At 34.7% G+C, this 23372-nt stretch overlaps 1 protein-coding gene across 4 annotated transcripts in view; it reads left to right on the forward strand.

Moving 5' to 3' along the window:
* Positions 1-17809, forward strand: part of CHIC1 (cysteine rich hydrophobic domain 1) — a 99561-nt gene extending 81752 nt beyond the window's left edge. For 2 of the 4 annotated variants that reach the window (XM_008072993.2, XM_021706432.1), the window contains 3 exons: positions 15630-15686; positions 15954-16013; positions 17217-17809. In XM_008072993.2, coding sequence (XP_008071184.1) covers positions 15630-15686; positions 15954-16013; positions 17217-17267 — 168 coding nt within the window. In that variant the 3' untranslated portion in view covers positions 17268-17809. The remainder of the gene's footprint in view (positions 1-15629; positions 15687-15953; positions 16014-17216) is intronic. The other 2 variants (XM_008072994.2, XM_021706431.1) reach the window with 2 other exon arrangements.
* Positions 17810-23372: the final 5563 nt, after the last annotated feature.

Below are 23372 nucleotides of genomic sequence, written 5' to 3' on the forward strand. Positions count from 1 at the left end.
CTTAACTGTACCCCAAAACATCATAATAAAAAATATTGATTTTTAAAAAAAAGAATTGAAAATGCCTAATCTTTCTCTTTTGGCTTTCCTTTTTTTTTTATTGATTTGTACTTCTGTATGGGGTTCAAGTGCAACTTTGATACAGTCATACAATGTGTATTGATTAAATGAGGGTAATTGGGATAACCATCATCTCAAACATTTATCGTTTATTTGTTTTAGGACTATTCCAAACCCTCCCGTGCAGCTATTTCAGAATATATGGTGTCACTGATAGCTATAGTAACCATACTGTACTACTGAAAAATAGAACTTACTCTAACTGTATTTTTTTTTTTTAAAGTTGGAGTCTCACTCTTGCCCAGACTGGAGTGCAGTGGCCACTCCCGGCCACCACAGCCTCTACCTGCTGGGCTCCGGCGATCCTTCCGCCTCAGCCTTCCAAGTAGCCAGAATTACAGGCATGCGCTACCACGCCCTCCTGATTTTTTGATTTATTGTAGAGATGAGGTCTCGCTGCCCAGGCGGATCTTGAACCCGTGGGCTCAGGCAATTCACTCACCTCAGCCTCCCAAAGACACGGGATTACAGGCTGAGCGACCGAGCCCGGCTCTAACTGTATTTTTAACCAACTTCTCTTTATCCCACCCACCTGTTCTTTCAACCTCTGGTAACTATCATTCTTCTCTCTACCTTCATGAAATCAATGTTTTTTTAAGCATTCATGTATAAATAAGAACATGTGATATTTGTCTTTTTGTGAGTGGCTTATTTCACTTAATGTGGTATTCTCCAAAATTATCCACGTTCCTGGAAATGACAGGATTTCATTCTTTTGTATAACATAAATATCTCATTCTGTGTATATGCCACACTTTATTTATTTATTCATCTGTTGCTGGGTACTTATCTGTTGCTGGGTGTGATCCCATATCTTGGCTATTGTAGATAGTGCTACAATAAACATGGGAAAGCAGATATAGGCTTGATATACTGATTGCCTTTCTTTTGGATATATATTCATTAGTGGAATTGCTGGATCATTTGGTAGTTTTAGTTTTAGGTTTTTTTAGGAGCTTCCATTCTATTTTCCAAAAGGGTGTACTAGTTTACATTCCCACTAACAGTGTACAAAGAGTTCTCCTTTCTCCATATCCTTACCAGCGTCTTTTATATTTTTTCTTTGATAATAGCCATTTGAACTAGGGGTAAAATGATACCTTATTGCTGTTTTGATGTGCATTTCCCTGACAATTAGTGATGTTGAGCATTTTTTGTCTACTTCTTGGCTATTTGTGTGTCTTATTTTGAGAAATGTCTGTTTTAATCTTTTGCCTATTAAATTGGATTATTGGGGTTTTGCTGTTTAGTTTTTTGAGTTTTTTTATATATTCTGATTATTAATCCTTTGTCAGATAGATAGTTTGCAAATATGTTTTCCCATTCTGTAGGTTGACTCTTCACTCTGTTGATTGTTACCTTTGCTGTTTAGAAGTTTTTTAGCTTATTGTGATCCCATTTTTCTATTTTTGCTTTTGTTACCAGTGCTTTTAAGATTTTATTCATAAAATATTTTCCCAGACTGATGTCATAAAACATTTTCCATTTTTTATTCATAGTTTCAGGTCTTACATTTATGTCTAAAATGCATTTCTATTTGATTTGTGTACATGCTAAAAGATAGGGAACTAGTTTCATTCTTCTGCATATGAATGTCCAGTTTTCCCAGTACCATTAATTGAAGAGAATGTCCTTTTCTCATTTTATGTTCTTGGTGACTTTGTAAAAACTCAGTCGGCTGTAAATATGTGGATTTATTTCTGAGTTCTCCATTCTGTTCCTTTGGTCTATGTGTCTGTTTTTATCGCCAGTATGATGTTGTTTTCTTTACTATAGCATTGTAGTGTATTTTGAAGTTAAATACTATGATGCCTACAGCTTTGAGGGGTTTTGTTTGCATAAAGTTGCTTTGGCTATTCAGAGTCTTCTGTGGTTCCACATAAGTTTTAAGATTGCTTTTTAAAAAAAAAAAAGTTCTGTGAAGAATGTAATTTATATTTTGAAAGGGATTGTGTTTAATTTGTAGATTGCTTTGGATAGTATGGACATTTTCACAATATTAATTCTTCTAACCCATAAGCATGAGATGTCTTTACATTTTTTGTGTGTCTGCTTAAGTTTCTTTCATCAGTGTTTTATAGTTCTCAGTATAGAAATCTTTGACTTATTTGGTTAGGTCTATTTCTAAATATTTTACTTTTCAGCTATTATAAGTGGAATTTTTTATTTCTCTTTCAGATTGTTCACTGTTGGCATATAGAAATGCTACTGATTTTTATGTGTTGATTTTTGTATCCTGCAGCTTTATTGAATTCGGTTGTCAGTTTTAAAAGGTTTTTGGTGGAGTCTTTAGGTTTTTCCAAATATAAGATCGTATCATCTGTAAGCAAGGACAGTTTGAGATTTTTCTTTACAATTTGGATGCCCTTTACTTCTTTGCTTTCTTTAGTGTTTTGGCTAAGGCTTCTAGTACGATGTTGAATAAAGTATTGAATAAAATGGTGTAAGCGAGCATCTTTGTCTTGTTCCAGATCTTAGAGGAAAGGCAATTTTGTCATACATGATCTTTATGTTTTCAGGTATGTTCTTTCTAGCCTCAATTTGTTGAGAGTTTTTACGAAGGGATGTTGAGTTTTATCATATGATTTTTCTGTCTCTATTGAGATGATCATATGTTTTTATTTTTCACTCTGTTAATGTGGTTTATTGTACTTATTGATTTGTATATTTTGAACTATCCTCATATTCCTGGGATAATTCCCACTTGATCATGGTGTATTATCTTTATTATGTATTTCTGGTTTTTTATTTTGCTAATTTTTTTGATAATTTTTGAATTTATACTTATCAAGATTATTGGCCTGTAGTTTTCTTTTTTGGTTATATCCTGTCTGCCTTTAGTGTTAGATTAATTCTGGCTTTGTAGATGTGTTAGGGAAGCATTCCCTCCTCTTCAGTGTTTTGAAGTCACTTGAGATGAATTGGTATTAGTTTTTCTTTAAACGTTTGGTAGGACTGGGGAGAGAAGAGCCTATTCAGTAAATGGTGCTGAGAAAACTGGCTGATCACATGCAGAAGATTGAAACAGGACCCCTAACCTATCACCATACACAAAAATCAACTCTAAATGGATCAAAGACCTAAGCCTAAAACTTCAAACTATAAGATTCTTAGGAAATGCAGGAGACACCCTGACACCCTTATGGAACTTGAACTGGCAGCCACTTCCTGATCAAAACCCCAAATGCCATGCCATAAGAGATAAGATAGACAAGTGGGACCTCATCAAACTATAAAGCTTCTGCAAAGCAAAGGAAACTGTCAAGAGAGCAGGGAGACAGCCCACAGAATGGAAAAAAATATTTGCCAACTGTATATCTGACAAAGGCCTAACATCCAGTATCTACAAGGAAGTCAAACATGCCACAAGGAACAAAACAGCCCCATTAAAAAGTAGGCAAAAGACATGAATAGACCCTTCTCAAAAGAAGATATACAGGCAGCCAACAGACACATGAAAAAGTACTCAGCCTCATTAATCACCAGATAAATGCAAATCAAAACCATATTGAGATACCACCTAACCCCAGTAAGAATGGCCATCATTAATAAAGCAAACAATAACCAATGCTGGCAAGGATGTGGAGAAAAAGGAATGCTTCTACACTGCTGGTGAGAATGCAAACTAGTGCAACCTTTTTGGAAAACAGTGTGGTGATTTCTGAAAGAACTACAAATTGACTTTCCATATGACCCAGCAATCCCCCTATTGGGAATATACCCAGAGGAACTCAAATCATTCTACAAAAAAGATACCTGCACATGCATGCTTATTGCAGCACCATTCACAATAGCGAAAATATGGAACCAACCAAGCTGCCCATCAAAACTGGATTGGATTAAAAAAATTTACGTGTACACAATGGAATATTATGCAGCCATAAATAAGGACAAACATATGGACTTCACAGCAACTTGGATAGATTCAGAGTCTGTCATACTCAGTGATCTATCACAGAAACAGAAAAATGATTTCCATGTGTTCTCACTCAAAAGCGGCCCTTGGACAATTATTATAATGCTATAAGAAAGGGATTGGCAGTAGTGGGAAACTGCTGGGGGGTGGGGTAGGGATGGGATTGGCAGTAGTAAGAAACTGCCAGGGGTGGGGCACACCTCATCAACAAGGGTACCTGCATAATGAACATTTATATACCTAACCCTGAATTGTACCCCACATCTTTAAAATTAAAATTTTAAATAAATAGGTAAATAAAAATATTTACATTTTTAAAAAATATGGTAGAATACAGCAGTAAAGCCATCTGGTCCTGTGTGTTTCTTTGTTACTAAATGTTTTATTAGTGAATTAATGTGGTTACTCATTAATGGTCTGTGCAGGTTTTCTCATTCTTCCTAGTTCAGTCTTGGTAGGTAATACATGACCAGGAATTTGTCCATTTACTATCGGATTTTAAGTTTGTTGGTGTGTAATTGTTCATAATAGTCTCTCATGATCCTTTTTAGTTCTGTAGTATCAGTAGCAGTGTCTGCTCTTTTTTGGTTTTGATTTTATTTGTATGAGTATTCTATCTTTTTTCTTAACCTAGCTAACAGTTTGTCGATTTTAATTACTAACTTTGCTTGCTATGGTCTTCTCTTTTTTCATTGTGACTTATTTATTTTAGTTCTACTCTGATCTGTTTGTTTGTTTGTTTGTTTTTTCCTTCTACTAGTTTTGGGTTTCTTTTTTCTTGCTTTTTTAGTTTCTTGGAGTGCATCATTATGTTCTTTATCTGAAATCTACTTTTTTTATGTAGGCATTTATTGCTATATAATTGCCTCTTAGCACTGATTTTACTGTGTATCATAGGTTCTGGTATATTATATTTCCATTTTTATTTGTTTTAAGAATTTTTTTTTTTACTTCTTAGTTTTTATTGACCAAATGGTCTTTCGGGGGTACATTATTTAATTTTGATATACTTGTACATTTTTCAGAGTTTCTCTTGTTATTGGATTCTAGTTTTATTCTATGATGGTATGAGAAGATATATGATATAATTTTGATTTTTAAAAATAATTGTTGAGAGTCATTGCTTAACATGTTTTCCATCTTGGGAAATGTTTCACTTGCTGATGAGAAGAATGTGTATTTTTGCAGCTTTTAGATGAAGTGTTCTATAAATATTGTTTAGATCTATTTGGTTTATAGTACAGTTTAAACCTGATGTTTCTTTTTTGAATTTCTGACTGGGTGCTCTTCCATTGCTTTAAGTAGGGTGTTGAAGTCCTCAACTATTACTTATTGGAGTCTATTTTTCTCCTTATCTTTAATAATATTTGTTTTATATATCTGAGGACTCTGATGTTGGGTGCACGTATATTTATAGTTGTTATTTTCTTTTGCTGAATTGTTCTATTATCCTTATTCACTGACTGTCTTCGTCTCCTTTTATGTTTTTTTATTGAATGTCTTTCTTTTCTAAAGACATAAATACAGTATAGCTATTGCTGCACACTTTTGATTCACATTTGTATGACATGTCTATTAGAAAGAAAATTATTTTCTCTAGTTGAAAGAAAATTATTTCTGTTGCTTGATTAGTCTTTACAGGTGAAGTAACTTCCTTGTGGGCATCATATATTTGGGTCTTGTTTTTATTAAATCCATTTAGCCAGTCTTGAGCTTTTAATTGGAGAATTGAAACCTTTTATATTCAAAATTGTTATTGATAGGTGAGGGCTTACTGCTTTCTTTTTGTTATTTTCTTTTTTTTTTCTTTTCATTTTTTTATTATACAGATGTGGGGTAGAATTCAAGGTTAGGTATACAAATGTTCATTATGCAGGTACCCTTGTTGATGAGGTTTCCCCCCACTTCCCCAGGCAGATTCCCACTACTGCCAATCCTGCTTTCCCGCTCCCCTCGTGGCAGTTTCCTGCTGCCGCCAGTCCTTTCCTTATAGTATTGTGATAATTGTCCGAGGTCTGCTTACGAGTGAGAACATGTGATACTCACTTCTTTGTTTCTATGAAATATCACTCGGTATTATAGACTCTAAGTCCATCCCAGGTTGCTGTGAAGTTCTTGGTTTTATTCTTCTTTATGGTTGTGCAATATTTCATCATGTATATGTACCACATTTTTTTTATCCAGTCCTCTTTTGATGGGCAGCACGGTTGATTCCATGTTCTTGCTACTGTGAACAATGCTGTGACAAACATACCTGTGCAGGTATCTTTTTTCAAGAGTGATTTGAGTTCTTCCTGGTATATTCCCAGTAGGGGGATTTCAGGGTCATATGGAAGGTCGATTGTTAGATTTTTAGGAATCGCCACACTGTTTTCCACAGAGGTTGTACTAGTTTACACTCCCACCAACAGTGTAGAAGTGTTCCCTTTTTGCCACATCCTCTCCAGTATCTGTTGTTTTTTGAGTTATTGATGATAGCCATCCTGACTGGAGTTAGGTAGTATCTAAGTGTGGTTTTAATTTCATTTCTTTGATGACTAGTGAGGGTGAGCATTTTTACATGTATTTATTGGCTGCTCGTATGTCTTCTTCTGAGAACTGTCTATTCATATCTTTTGCCCACTTTGTAATGGGGCTGTTTTTTATTTTCAGCATGTTTGAGTTTGTTGTAGATCCTAGATGTTAGACCTTTGTCAGATACACAGTTGGCACGTATTTTTTCCTAGTCTGTGGGCTGTCTCCCCTCTCTCTTGATGGTTTCTTTGACTTTGCAGAAGCTTGTCAGTTTAATGAGGTACCACTTGTCTATCTTATCTCTTATGGCATGGACACTTGGGGTTTTGATCAGGAATTAGTTGCCAGTTTCAATTTCCATAAGGATGTCTCCTGCATTTTCTAAGGTTTTTATAGTATGAGGTTTTACATTTAGGTCTTTCATCCATTTAGAGTTGATTTCTGTGTATGGTGATAGGTAGGGATCTTGTTTTAATCTTCTGCATGTGGTCCGTCAGTTTTCCCAGCACCACTTACTGAATAGGTTCTCCTCTTCCCAGTCTTTGGTGTTGGAAGCTTTGTCTAAGATGAATTGGTTGAGAAATTGTGGTTTTGCTTCTGGAAACTCTATCCTGTTCCATTGGTCTATGTACCTGTTCTTGTACCAATACCAGACTGTTTTGTTTATTATAGCTTTATAATAGAGTTTAAAGTCTGGGAATGGGATACCTCCTACTCTGTTTTTTGTTTTGTTTTTAGTTTTTGTTGTTGTTGTTTGCTGAGAATTGTTTTGATGATTCGTGGTCATTTGTGTTTCCATACGAATTCCTGTGTTCTCATTTCCAGGTCTGAGAAGTATGCTGCTGGCAATTTATTGGGTATTGCATTAAATCTGTACATTGCCTTGAGTAGGATGGACATCTTAACAGTGTTGATTCTTCCAATCCATGAGCATAGAATATTTTTCCATTTGTTTGTGTCATCTTTGATTTCTTTGGCCAGTGTTTTGTAGTTTTCATTGTAAAGGTCTTTCACGTCTCTGATTAGGAAGATTTTTTTTATTTTTTTCTCTGGCTATTATGAATGGGATTATGCTTTTCATTTGGTTCTCTGTTTGCTTGTTGTTGGTGTTTAGAAATGTGACTGTCTTTTGAACATTGATTTCATACACTGAGACTTTGTCAAAGTCTTTTATCAGTGCAAGGAGGTTTTTGACAGATTCTCTTGGATTTTTGAGGTATAGAGTCATGTCATCTGCAAAGAGGGATAACTTGATTTCCTGTTTTCCTATTTGGACACCCCTGATCTCCTTCTCTTCTCTGATTGCTCTAGCTAGGATTTCCAACACTATGTTAAAAAGGAGGAGTGGAGTGGGCATCCTTGTCTTGTTCCGGTTTTCAGGGGAAATGGTTCCAATTCTGTCTGTTTAGTAGTATGGTGACTGTGGGTTTCTCATAGGCTCTTGCTACTTTGAGGAATGTTCCATCTATGCCTAGGTAGTCAAGGGTTTTTATCAAGAAGGGGTGATGGATTTTATCAAGAACTTTTTCTGCATTTAGTGATATGCTCATGTAGTTTTTGTTTTTCTATCTGTTGATGTATTTAATTACATGTATGGTCATATGAATGTTGAACCAGTCCTGCATCCCGGAGGTGAAGCCTACTTGGTCATGGTCAATGATTTTGGAGATGTGTCATCGATTCTGATTGGATCTTATTGGGAATTTTAGCGTCAATGTTCATCAAGAATATTGGCCTGTAGTTCTTTCTTTGTTGGATCTTTACCTTGTTTGGGTATCAATGTGATGATAGCTTTGTAAAGTGATTTGGGAAAAGTTCCATCTTTCTCTGTTGCCTGGAATACTTTCAGTAGAATGGTATCAGTTCTTCCTTGTATGTTTTGTAGAATTTGCCCAGAAAGCCATCTGGCCCAGGCCTTTTAGTGGGTAATTTTCTTGTGACATAGTCAATTTCCTGGTTTGCTATTGGTCTGTTTAGGGTCTCGACTTCTTGTTTCAACCTGGTGAGGTTGTGTGATGTCAGAAAGTCCTCCATTTCCTTTAGATTTCAAGTTTGTTTCCATATAAGTGTACATAGTAATCTCTAATAATCTTTTGTATTTCTTCAGTGTCAGTTGTGACTTGACCTTTTGCATTTCTGATTGTGTTTATTTGGGCTTTATCTGTCTTTTTCTTGGTCAGTCTAGCTAGGGACCATCAATCTTGTTTATCCTTTCAAAGAACCAGCTTTTTGTTTCATTGATTTTTTTTGTATTATATTTTTGTCTTCTATGTCCCTAATTTGGGCTTTCATTTTGCTGATCTGGATTCTTCTGCTGAAGTTAGGGTTTTGGTGGTCTTGCTTTTCCAGCTCCCTTAGGTGATTTGTTTGGCTGTTAACTTGTGATCTTTCCATTTTCTTCATATGTGTTTGTAGCGATATTAATTCTCTTCTTAGTACTGTTTTCATGGCATCCTAGAGGTTTTGGTAAGATGTTTCTTCATTTTCATTTATTTCCAGGTATCTTTTTATCTCTCTTTTGATTTCCATGGTGACCCATGAGTTGTTTAGCACATGCTGTTTAATGTCCATGTCTTTGTGGGTTTTTGGGGAGCTCTGTTGGTGTTGATATTTATTTTTATTCCACTGTGGTCTGAGAAGGTGCATGGCAGGATTTCAACCTTGTGAAATTTGTTTATGCTTGATTTATGGCCTAGGATGTGGTCAGTCTTAGAGTATGTTCCATGTGGTGATGAATAGAATGTGTAGTCCGTGGTTGTTGGGTGGGATGTTCTGTTGGTATAAATTAAGTCCATTTGGTCAAGCATCACGTTGAGATTCTGGCTCTCCCTATTGATTTTTTGTCTTGAATATCGGTCTGAGGTCATGAGTCAGGTATTTAAGTTTGCAGCTATGAGAGTGTTTGAGTCGATATCTTTTATAAGTTTACCAAGAAGCTGTTTTATGAAAGTTGGTGCTCCTATGTTGGGTGCGTTTATGTTTAAGATGGATATTTCTTGTTGATGGATTGAACCTTTTATCATTATGTAGTGACTTTCTCTATCTTTTTTAATTTTTGATAGTTTAAAGGGTATTTTATCTGATATTAAGACTGCCACTTCTGCTTGCTTTTTTGTTCCATTCGCCTGTAATTTTGTTTCCCATTCTCTTACTTTGAGTCTGTGAGTGTCCTTTCTGGTGAGATGAGTTTCTTGGAGACAATATATTGCTGCCTCATGATATTTTATCCATTTTTCCATTCTGTGTCTTTTCAGTGGTGCATTTAGTCCATTCACATTCAGGCTAATTATTGAAATGTGTGAGTTTATCTCTGTCATGAGGTTCTTGTAGAGTTTATTATTGTTGTTGCTGTTTGTTTGTTTTCTTTCTTTTGATATTTGTGTTGATTCATGTGGGTTTTCAATCTTTTTCCTGCATTCCTGTTTATGGTGTTGTCATTCTTTTTTTCCCTTCTTTTGTGTTTAATGCTTTCTTAAGTGTTTCTTATAGAGCCAGTCTGGAGGTAGCATAAGCTCTTAGGTATTGAATGTCTGAGAAAGATTTTAATTCTTCATCACTGATGAAGCTTAGCTTAACTGGGTAGGTAGTTCTTGGTCAAAATTGTGTATCTTTAAGAACTTTGAAGATTGGACTCCAAGCTTTCCTTGCTTGAAGCGTTTCTGTGGATAAGTCTGCTGCTATTCTAATTGGTCTTCTCCTGTAGGTAGTCTGGCCTTTTTCTCTTGCTGCCTTTAGGATTTTTTCTTTTATACTACTTTGTGTAGGTGAATTACTATGTGTCTAGGAGTTGGTCTACTCATTTGTCATCTTGCAGGAGTTCCCTGAATCTCCTGAATGGTCGCGTCACTGATGAGATGAGGGAAGTTTTCTTGGATAATTTCATGGAATTTTGTTCCTGGGTGGTTTCTGCCTCTCTGCCTCAGGAATTCCAATTAATCTTAGGTTCAACTTCTTGAAATAATTGCTCATCTCTTGAAGCTTTTGTTCTGTCTTTTTATGCTTCTTTTCTATGTTTTTGACAGTTTGAGTTAGTTCCATATTTTGGTCCTCAAGCTCTGAGATTCTTTCTTTTGCTTGGCTAATTCTGCTTTACATGCTTATCATTTTGTTATTTATTTCATTCACTATATTCTTTAATGCTATTATCGAAGTTATCAACTCCTTCATTCTTTCTTCTTGTCTCTCCTCAATTCTATTTATTCTCTCTATTAATGTCTTGATATCTGGGTTTGTGGTTTGAGGCCAGTCATTCTGGGGGCTCTTCATTGTTTGTGTTCTGAAGTCTGTACTCTCAGTGTCTGACCTCCCAGGCATCTGGTTTTTCTTCATTTGTGTAGATTTTCCTCCCTCCTCCCCCCCCTTCTTTAATTCTGTTGTCCAGCGATGGGGAGATAGCTTTATTTCTGTTTGCTCAATCTCCTATTCTTTCTTATGTGTATCCTCTGACTTTGTTCAATTCTGAAGCTGGACTGTTGTGAAAGGCTGTACCTTTTGCAGTTTTGATATTTAATTGAGGGGGTAGCTGTGATTCATAATATGTCTGCAGATCCCAGTATCTACTGACAGGTGTGTGGGCCCCCTGGAACCCACTTTCCACTGCTTTACAGTCTGTCCACACAGTGGGGGTATAGGTTTGCTCCTTGAAAGCAAAATGAGGTAAGAAAAAGGAAAAGAATGGAAAAAGCAAGGGGAGGGGGTAAGAGGAAGGTTGAGAGAAAGGAGTAAGAGGGAAAGCAGATAGACATACCAACTAACGAAAGAAAAGAGAAACAAAGTCAGAAAAGAGTTTTTAAAAAACTAAAACATATAGATAATCATACAAACACACAAACCAACAAAAAATCCCCTACTGATATACTCTCCCTCAAAAATACTCATACACAGATAGGAAGTCTTTAAAAACAGCAATAAAATAACAGTAACAAGGCAAGTATGAAAACATTATCGAAAACTGAAAGAGAGAGAAAAAAACAAAACAAACAAAAATGAGCAAAACAAACAGACAAAAGAAAAAACCTCGCTCTGAGGTGGTTCCTGTAAGTCCAACTTTCTTTCAGCTCTGATCTCCAGCCCCTCCCCTCTGCTTTCAGCTCAGGCTAATAGAATTGCTCTCAGTATGGGTCAGATGCCCCAGACCTACTTTGGGAGGAGGGTGGATCAGATCTGGACTCACCTGGCTTGCTACCTGTCAAGTCTCCTACTCAGCTCTAATGTGTCTGTGTCTGATCCAGCATGGAGTGGGGGCTTGTCTCTCCAAGTTCGATGAGATTACCTTAGGTTACAAGTTGGAGGCTGGGTGGAGCTGGATGGGGCATTGCAGGTCTCTGCCTGGTCTGGGACAGAGAAAATGGCTGCAGTTGGCATTTCCTCACGGGGGCTGGGGCTCCTCTCCAGCTCTCCCCATCTTCTCTCTCCACTGATTAGATTGCGGCTCCAACCACTTTGCTGTCACAGATGATGGTGTGGGCCAGGCTCCAGGTGATGAGAATCAGCTGTATTCGAGCTTTTTCAGGAGAGTCCTGAGAGCTGCAGACAATCCTGCACCCTGGCGACTTTAATGGGGGGTTGTCATCATCTCTGGAGAAGAGCCCTGGGTGCATGAACCAGAGTCTCCCCTCAGATGGGCTTTCGCTCACCCTCCAGCACATGCCTACTCAACACAGATAGTCTTTGTGGACACTGGATTTTGTGGAGACTCTCACAGTCCCACCTGTCCAGTTGCCATCTTGCTGGAAATGAGCCTTTTTGTTGTTTTCTGACTGTTTGAAATATCCTATCTCCCTCTCTTATTGGTCCTCTGTGCTTTCTGTAGTGATAATGTTGAATTTATTTCTTTCTCGTGTGTTTTTGTGCCCTTCCAGTAAGTTTTATACTTTAGTTGTTTTCATGATGTTAATGTATGAGGGGGGACCTAAAAAATGGAACTTATTTATAAAAATTGTGTATTTATTCTTATATGTTTAGACTTCAGTCACCTTCAAAGTATTCTCCCTTTGATGCAGTACACCTGTTGAAACATTTTTTTCACTGCTCAAAACAGTTTTTGAACTCTTCAATTATGATATGTTTTAGTGCTTTAGCAGTTGTTTGTTTCACCTCTTTCACATCAAGAAAACGTTTCCCTTTGAGGCCTGTTTTTTTAATCTGGGGAAACAAAAAAAAAGGTCACTGGGGCTAGATCAGGTGAATAGGGAGTATTGGGCACAGGGGTCATACCGTTTTTGGTCAAAAACTGCTGAACTCTCAGTGCAGTGTGGGCAGGCACGTTTGTCATTATGGAAAAATCAATCACCTGTTTGCCACAACTCGGGACATTTCTCCCGCAAATCATGACACATCCTTCTCAAAACCTTCAGATAGAAACTAGTTGACCGTTTGATCTGAAAAAACAAATTCCAAGTGTACTACAAGGGGCCTACCCTCTGAAAGATAATTTCAGGTTTTGGGGGGGGCCTTTCTTGTTTTCTTTTCACTTCCAGGTGTAAGACTCCCTTTAAGAATTTCTTGTAGATTCAGTTAGTGGTAACAAATTCCCTCAGTGTTTTTTTATTTTGGAAAGACTTTATTTTTACTTTATTTCTGAAGAATAGCTTTACTGAGAATAGTACTATTGGATGCCATTTTGATATATTATCCCGTTCTCTCCTGGCCTGGAAGATTTCTGCTGAGAAATCTTATTAGAACTTTCTGGATTCTTTTCTTTCACTGATTTTAAAATTCTGTTCTTGAGTTTGACAGTTTGATGACAGTGTGCCTCAGAGAGGACCTTTTGGGTTGTATCTATTTTGGAGTCTTCAATCTTCCTATACCCAAATGTCTATATCTCTTTCAAGACTTGGAAAGTTTTCAGGTATTATTTCTTTTTTGATTGATTGTTTTTAATTTTTTAATTTTTAATTTTCATTTATTTTTTTTTTGAGTTGGAGTCACTCTGTCACCTAGGCTAAAGTGCAGTAGCACACTCTCAGCCACTGCAGCCTCAACCTGCTGGACTCAGGTGATCCTTCCACTTCAGCCTTCTGAGTAGCTGGAACTATAGGCACGTGCCACCATGCCCAGCTCTATTTTTTTATTTTATTCTAAAGTTATGGGGTACTATTCAGGATTAGGTAGTTTTCCATTATTATTTCATTGAATATATTTTCTATATCCTTTTCTATCTCTTCTCTTTCTTAAACTCCCAAAATTTAAAAAGTTGTTTATTTGATGGTGACACATAAGCTTTCTTCATTCTTTTTTATTTTCTTTCTTTAAAAAAAAAATCCACTTGGGATATTTCAAAAGACCTGTCTTTAAGTTCAGAAATTCTTTCTTTTGCTTGTCTGATCTATTTGAAACTCTCAATTCCATTTTCTATTTTATTCACTGAGTTCTTTAGTTCTAAGATTTTTCTTCTGTCTTTTTAATAATACCTCTTTGCTGAATTTCTCATTCAGATCATGAATTATTTTCCTGTTTTTACATTTTGTAATCTGTGTTTTTTGTTGTTTATTTTGGGGTTTGGGTTGTTTTTTTTTTTTAATCTCACTTTGTTTCCTGAAGATCATTATTTTGAATGCCTTTTCAGGAATTGCATAAATTTTTTTTTTGGGAGGTCTGTTACTGAAGAATCATTATGTCCCTTTGATGTGTAATTTTTTTTCTTTTTTTGGCTTTTTTATGTTTCTTTGACTTTACATTGATGTCTGCACATCTGCTGTAATTGTCACTTCTTTCATTTTTATGGTGTAGCTTCCATAGGGGAAGATTTTTCCCTGTAGATGTAACCATAATGTTGGTCAGATAGGGTACTTTGACTTTTGTTCTGGGTGGGCATTACAGTATAGTCTCATATGATTACTTCAGCTGTAATCAATGTCAGCAGTATCTGTGAGTTTCATAGTGGCTTAGACTGCAGTTGTTTATGGAGGTTATGGTGAGGTTTTGTTGGAGATGGCAGCACCAGGCAGGCTGGTGGTCCTCAAGACCCTAGGAAGCATGTGGGGGCAGTGGTGGTGGTGGTGATGGCTTGCCCCAAGTGGATCAGTCTTTGTACCCAGGCAGAACATGTAGTTGTTAACAGTGACAGCAGCAGGCCCCAGGTCAGCCAGTCCTTGGATCTTCAGGCAGAGTGTGAAGTTTCCAGTGGGCCAAGCAGTTTGCTCCTCAGGTTTTCAGGCAGGGCATGTGGGCACCAGCAGTGTTCACCATGGGCCAGGCAGGCCAGTCCATGGACCCCTGCAAGTAGCATGTAAGCAGTGGCAGTGTCTGAAGTGGACCAGCATGTAAGTCAGGCACACAAGCATAGGCAGTGTTCATGCTGAGCTAGGCAGGTATAATCTTTTATTTTAATTTTTGAAAGTTTTTCAAACTTTTTACCTACTACAAAATACATACATTCCAAATGAAGAAACTCAGTTTCTGTCCCCATGTTTACTATATGCCACTTCTTTCAATTATATTTTTCTCTCTAAATACAAGTTTTCCCACTAACTATTTTTAACATTTTTTTTCCAGCAGAAATCCTGATATATGCCAGCTTGCCTTATTCAGCCTATAAACCTTGCCTAACGGCTATATGCCAGGTATTGTGATAGGAAAACTTCCTATGCAGAATCAGATTAGCTTAGCATTAGATGGTCATCTAAATTAATCCTATGAAAGGTATGTGGAAATCTAGATTAAATCCATAAATGGACTATTATCTCAAGTTAGTAGTATTGGTAAGGTTTTCACAATAGTTCAATGAATGGCCTCACAACACAAAGCTATTCATACATATTTCATTTTGGAAAGCATATATAAAAATCAGATAGATGATAGATACAAAGAAATGTAAAAATCAGATAGATGATAGACAGACAGATAGATGATTGATAGAGAGGTGTAGGTCAGTAGATAATAACTACATAGTAGTCATCCAGAATCTTACTCCTTTTTCTGTAATTTCTGTCAATTACATTGCTTTTTTCCTGATTTCTGACAGAAAAACAGGAAGAGAAAATAATGAAATCTTACAAGTAAGCAGAAAAATGTAGATACACTTAGTTTTCAAAGCTGTTCAGTTCATCTTGTAACAAAGTCTTGTTCTTTTTCTTAGACCAGAAGATCAATTCAGAAGTTATTAGAATGGGAAAATAACAGATTATATCACAAGGTAAGAAATTATAAGCAAATAATATATATATATATATTTGCATTATTGAATTGAAAAAAATGAATACTAAATGGGAATTTTTTAGGCCATAAAGAAATTGATTAGAGAACTAGTACTTAATTTTTAATATTCATTATTTGCAAGGCATTAAGTACTCTGTTTTATATCTTGTGCTTATTCTTGTTTGTTTTCAGTGATTATCCAAGTGTATAAGTTGTTACTAGTTAAAATTGATATAAAATTCTTAACAAAACTATACTTTCTTAGCTTGCTTTGCACTGGAAGTTGACTAAAAGGAAATGCGAAACTAGCAATATGATGGAGTATGTAAGTATGAAGTTGTTTTTAGTTACATTTTTTTTGGATTATTTATAAATGTAACACTTTACTATGTTTATCATTTGTCAGCTATTCTTTTTTTCTCCTAAGCCTGAAGCAAAACTAAAATATTTTCAAAGCTAACAATTATTTGGATCTTAGGACTAAGTTTCAGCTAGTATGCTCAAATGAAAACATTGTACAATCTTAATCTTCTTTTAACATAGGTACAAACCACAGCATATAGTAGTGGGGATAGCTGCTGTTGAACAAATATTTCTAAATGTAATCTTGTCAGAACTTGCATAAAATAGGAATTGACTTCTGGTTTCTAGATTCATATTCCTGGCTTTTTTGTTCCTTGGCTGATATTTAACTTTTAGTGAAGAAACTATAAGTTCTAATTTTTCAGTATTGAAAGCTATACAATTGTAGTCATAAAACATAAATTTGCCTATAGCCAATGTGATCAGTTTGCATCATTAACATTCAAAAGAATATTAAATTTATTTAAGCTTCAAGTTGTCGACATGTAGTATATATTTAACAATAAATATTCCATTTGCATTTTAAAAACAAGGTTTATTATGGTATCTCTCTCCGCTTTGAATAGTTTGGGGGAAAATATGCAAATGACCACAAATCTAAAATCCTCTGTAGATAAAACATCCAAAAGTATCTTAGGTTTTTATGATTGTGTTTTCAAACCTTTCTGTAATTCAAATGTTTTAATCAATCCATTTAGGCACGTTATTTTTCATAAACAACTTTTAAAAGATAGTAATCCTCAACTAATATCAGCTGCTTTCATTGAAAAGTATATAGATATAATATAAAGATCTTTTCAAAACCTGTATAACAGTTTTAATTTCTTTTACTTTGCTAAAAGAAAGGGAGAGACTGGGGAAAAGACATGGTAATATAATAGGGTTTGCTCTTGAACCTAAACAAATAGTTATTGTAAATCAGGTAATAAAAACTGTTAGCTACAATAAGTAGTTTTGTCTGCCAGCTTCATTTTTAAATTGGCAATTTAATGACAATTTGTCGTTTTAGTTCTTTACATAGTTCTGTTTCATGTTATTTAACTTATTTTATGTAGTGCAGAGTAAAAATGTAGTCTTGTAAAAATGATTTGAGACTTTCTGGGTTATATATAAGTATAGTCAATGAAAAATATTTTGTCAATATATTCTTGTTTTTATTTTTCAGGTAATACTAATAGAATTCTTACCAAAATATCCCATATTCCGACCTGACTGAGGAGTTTTATCCAGTCACTTCTGTGTTACCTGTCATTTCCTACCCTTAGTGCCTTGTAGATGATTTTGGAATGAAGATGGTCTCCTTTGCTGTGTTCAACTTATTCTTTATAATGGTAGAATATTATCCTCGCTCTCTTATTTGTGTTGGTTTATGAAGAAAAATTGCACATTTTTTCGTTGTTAAATGAGGCTTGTGTTTTGCACTCTCAGTTTTTAAGTAAATACACACACATGCATAGACGTATATAAAATAGTTGCCACTAAAGATAAAACATCAGTGCTGGTGTTTGAAAAACAAAAACTTATTCTGAGCATGCTGCCTTATAATTTCCATATTCACTGTTTCTAAATATGCATCATTTTTCTAGGCTACTTGATGCTCTGTAATCCCTTACTGGGCATATTTAAATAAGCTTTTGGTAGCTTTTAGAAATGGTTTTACTCTGCTCTTAAAGGATATGCAATTAATAGCACTGGTTTTGTCCTGCACTTTGCTAAATTACCACTTATATTAGTGGATAAAATATTTAAACTCCTAAAGACTTGTAAATATTGTCTCTTTGCATAATGTAAAATGTGATATGCCATGGTTTACAGAATGTAATATTACTCTTACTGTATTGCCAACAATTCTACATAGATTTTAATATGAATGAAATTTGCAAGCATCATTTTGAATGTAGAGACTGCTAACATGCCATTTTATGGCAAAGCCATAATAAGTATGTTAAGAATTTCAGGCATAGGGCAGGGTTGCCCTTTGTAACAAAGGGATTAAAATTGAAATTGTCATCTCAGATATTCTGAATTGCACCTGAAACCAAGAATCTTATTTTTTTCCCCGTTTCATTTAGTAATTTTCATTTTGTTCTCCACTCCTACACCCCGAAGAATTTGACATCTGACATATTTCACAGCCTTACTATCCTTCATTTATTTTCCTTTATGTAGCCTTTCTCAATTTTGAAAATACACACAATTATGACCTTTAAGTATTTTGTGATGAGGTATCTAGACCCCCATGAAAGCCATTACCAACCCCTTTCTGGAGTTCTGATATTCTACTGTAGGAAAGAGAGATAACTGAGAAGCTGTACCTAAAGAATATATAGTAACTAGTTCATAATTGATAAAATATTATCAATCCTTTTTTTGAGGAACTTTTTAACACATGTATATTATTAGTTTGGACAAAAACATTTTAGTTTATAAATTCACCACACAGGTAGCCATTTCATTGGTGCATGTTTCTTTCTTTCTCGTCACAATTAAAATGAGTGAGAGCACTGTATTCTAATTCTACTAAAATTTGAAACTTTAGTATAACAAAAGCTTTATATCACAATTAACTCAACTGCAAGTGTATGCCTGCTTGCAGGCATTTTTGTAATTTATAATGCTAAAAATAAGTTAAAAGTGTCTAGGACTAAATATTTTATTTATCATCTTACTCTTCTTGCTTTTAGTAAACTTTTTAGGTAACCATTCATTCCAGTGAAGATAACAATAATTTCTTCATACAAAGTCTTCTTAAGCCACTTTTAAAATTTATGTCTAATTTGAAATCCAGTTTGATCAGTTTAAAAAATAGAAGACAGAAAAAGGAGACACTATTTGATATGTGATTATAATTGTTTGCACACTTTTCCACCTCCCTCTATAGAGCCCCATCACCCCATGCCACACAGCCACCCAGAATCTCTAATTTTTAATGTATTGTATATGCCTGCAAATATCATGTGTATTCCTGCTGCAAAATTTGAGGTGTATTTTTATAGACAATGTGGAAACCTCTGAAAATGCATACCAAATGTCTTGTTTTATAGCTAAGGTCAGGGAAAAATTGTATCTGTGGTTTATGTTCCAGCTAATGTCATCAAATTTATGCTTCAAACTGTGATATTTTAATACCAAAATTGATTTCCAGCATAATACACAATTTCTAATCATCAATAATAGAATATTTGCTTTTAAGTGTCAACCCTTAAAAGTCTTAATTTTTTCTGTAACCTTAGAATGTGATCATACAGTGGTCATAGTAACTTTCTGCATTTGTAAATCACATTTGGTTTTGCTCAGAGAACAGCAGAAAGTGATGAATTGTTTCTATGAAACAAAATATTGAGATGAGAGTAGACTATATCTGGAAGTGACAGAGTATAATTCGAGTTACAGTACTATTTTTCATACAAACTATTTGCCAGCATGTATAATCTTAATTTTAAAACCTACTGTAATCACTCTTAAGTTTATTATTTTATTGTTTTTTATGTTGTTTGACTCATTAGTTTCTTGAACTACTCAGAAAACATCCAATTTTCTTTTTGTCTCCTCTTGTATGACTACTTTTTCAAACTGTTTTCCCTTATAGGGGCTAATTAGCAGTTGGGCATTTTGGAGTGTTTTGGGAGGGGTTGTGTTCTTTTCAATGAAATTGGCTACAGTGAATGCTGAAATGACAGAGCACATTGTGGTAACTAATTCCTCCCCCATTGAGCCTTTTTTCTTTTATTTTTAGGATACAACATACTTGTATTTTCCCATTAGGTTAGTAAAGTATTTTTGTGAAAGTTGTTTTTACGTTGAAGACAGTAACTTTTAATTTCTTCGCAAAACAATATCCCTTTATGAAACCTTTTGTGGTAATTTTCAGAGAAAAATAGCATATATTTGCCAAAGTATATAAATCTCACAAGGCTTTGAGGTTAAAAGTTAAAACTGTCTTTTTAAAATTAATGTTCCAATGCTTCTTATTTAGCCCAAGATTCTGGCTTAATAAATTGGTACAACTGGTCATTTTTAAGCTTGTCCAAAAGGCCAAAAGCATGTGTATCATTAATAACTAATATGGAGAAGTGTCATTTACAGATTTATTAACTCCATCCCAGACATGTCTTTACTCTTTGTTCCCTCCAAACCTCTATGTTAATTTAGGAAAGAGACCATTGTAGTCAAACTTCAAAAGAAGATGGAGAAGTGCCTTGTCTTTTTTGAACAAAGATATTACATTGAAGGAAACAGAATAAATGAATTGATAGATCATTAAGCTAATCCTTTTAAACTAAGTATATCAATTTACTAGCATATTATATTTATTTTATTTATTATACAAGACCTGTTTCTTTGTGTTCCTCCAATCATGTGATATATTAGTGACAAAATATTACAGAACAAAGCTATCAGTCACTTAAAAATTAGAATAATTCTAATACTAGTAAACATGTAACTTAACATGATTCTGAAAGGACAGTGGTCTTTGATTAAAGCCCTACCAAAGCCCCCTTAATATTTAATGCACATACTATTCATGTTATTATTAGTAAACACTAATGTTTGAACAGTTAATAAAATTGTGTTAATATTTATCATTCTACCATTTTTAATTAAATGTAGTTTTTGGATAATTTGAGTAAAGTTTAATGTTTGTAAACCTTTGAACAAATGGTTTTTTCCAAATATTTGAAAGCTTTAAAAAAAGCATTAACATTTTTATTTTGTTTGTAAATAAGCTGCCACTTAAAAAAAATTAAACCTCACTACTTGAACATAAAGCCTCCAAACAAATATTTTACTAGAATTTACTATGTTGACCTAGAGGAATACAGAAATTATATTCACCTGATTAACTGGAGTAGTGTCATACAGTGAAAATACTTTTTGCTAATTTGATATGTGCTCAAATTCATTGAAATTAAGTTCTCTTATGCCTATAAAAGTCAGCTTTTTAAAAAGTCTATTTTACAATAATTGTCAAATTATTTGAGTTCCTATAAATGGTAAACAGTTGGGAAATTTTGCACAGAAAAGGAATAGATTTTGTTAATACCTGTTTATATAATGTGTGAACTAAAAACAATAGAATGTGTGTGTGTATGAATGTGTAAATGAATGATCTTATCTTGCCTCAAATATTCCTTACCTGATTCTGAGCCAGCCTTTTTATTTTAATGATGGTAACCTGAGAATATGTTCCATTTTCTGTGGACTTTGTCAAATTCATACCATATGAGGAAATGTTCTAATATTGTGGGTCCTAGGCAAGTCACCTAAATTGCATATCAGTCTCTTCATTTGTAAAATTACAGAGTTGAACCTAGATTTAGACAGAAAATTAGAAATCATTTAACATTCTATGATTCTAGGAATCCTTAAGAAATTTTTACCCTACAGGATATCAGAATGATTATTCTCGAATCTCCTACCCATGCTGGAAACTCTCACAATCCCTTTCCAGTAAAAGTTTAATTTACTTACTAGCTACTAGCTGATGTTTGTTAATATCACAAAGATTCAAATAACCTGTTGCCTGCTAGGATGAACTTGTTGTGCATCCATGCTGATACGAGTGAATGTAGTTTCCCTGGAAACTAAAGACTGAGGTCCGTGTGTTTTGCCTATGTGGAATCTGACTATGTAGTTGGTATTCAGGCAAGAATTATAACTGTGATAACAATGGAAATATGAGAGGACCCACTTTGACATTTATGTAAAGAGTTTCATATCCTGTCCAACATCTGCTTTAATGTCTTATCAAGTTCCATACCTTCAAAAAGATATATTGAAACAGATTAATAAAATTAGGTGGAAAGGGAAGTGGTATGGAATTCAAACCTAGGTCACTTTTGGTTTAATTCTTAGCTCTGCTGCTTAATTCCTCTGTACCTCATGTCCTCATTGTTGATGTGGGGACAATAATTTGGACCTACCTCACAGGGGAATTGAGGATGTTTTTCATATATTTAGTGTGCTTTGATGTTGACTGAAAGATGTATTAGATATAAGAACTGTATAGTTTCTAAATCAATTTCTTTAAATCCATGTTGCTGTTTTATTTCTTAGTCAGATCCCATAGAATGAGTGTTGCAGTTAATCTGTTTTCAGTAGTAACGTTTGTTATTAATCCCTTATGTGTTAAACATGGGTAGTTGTGTTATGTTAATACTTGATTTAGGGAGGAAAAGCCGGAGTATGTAAACTGGTGGTTCCCAACTTGAGGCTGCTGAAGATAGCAGTGGGAAGGTATCCTTGAGCCTTTTTCAATATCTCAAGAAATATACTAGAAATTATACATTTACTCATAACATTCCTACTGCACAAGCCAACTAAGATACTGCATTTCTATGCAGTTTGCCTATATTTTTTCGATTCTGTCAATTAACACTGCTTATCACCACTTAGCAGAAGTTGTGATTGGCAGTATGCTTTTGATTAATTTTTAAAAATGAAAAAGCCTATTATTATATACACTTAGTAAGTACTTGAAAATATCAGGAAGGACCAATGAAGGGATTTTTATGGTGAAAATGTTGGGAACCACTTTTATAAAGAAACTAATATTATTTGACTCCCTCTACAGATTGCTTACCTAGTCTCTAAATAATGAAATACTAGAATGTGTGTGCACATGCATGTATGTGTGTGTGAGGGCTATATAACTTCAGATTCGAATTTGCCTTCAGTTTTTTTTGTTTGTTTCAGGATGATATAACTAAGCTAATTTATTTAGATGTGTACACGTTACTCATACATACACACACATATAGGATTGCAACTGTGGGAAGTATTACAATGTCATGTTCTAGCATTGGACTAAATATCAATTTCTGAGTCTCTTAAAGTAGTTCTGTATATAAACTCAACATGATGCATCAAGGCAATAATTTCTCAAATCTTCCTTTTCTATGGCCATACCATCCTAAATGTGCCCAGTCTCATCAAATGTTCCTTTTATTCCTGCTTATTTTGTTTGCTTTTTACTTGGCTTAATTTTCATATTGTTTTTATCTTTCTAGTATGCAAATAGTGTAAAGGTGTTTTAATGCCTGAACTTTTAAATAAGTGTTTGAAATTATATAATCTACAAGATACTTTGCTATCCTTGGACTAACCACATACAAATATGAGTCTGGCTGCAAAAACAGGACATCCAGATAGCTAGAAAGCAGACATTAATCAAAAATATCTGGTTGAGAAGCCTAGGATATTGACTTGGACAGAGGATTCCTGTTGGGACAGCTTTACCATAGAAGAATAATAATGGATATGTCCATCCAAACCAAGAACTTTCATGGATCTTGTATTGTCACATAGCCTGTGGAATGAA

This window comes from Carlito syrichta, unplaced genomic scaffold, assembly GCF_000164805.1.
Source record: "Carlito syrichta isolate Samal-C Ts95f unplaced genomic scaffold, Tarsius_syrichta-2.0.1 Scaffold315563, whole genome shotgun sequence".
In the NCBI taxonomy this organism is placed as follows: Eukaryota; Metazoa; Chordata; class Mammalia; order Primates; family Tarsiidae; genus Carlito; species Carlito syrichta.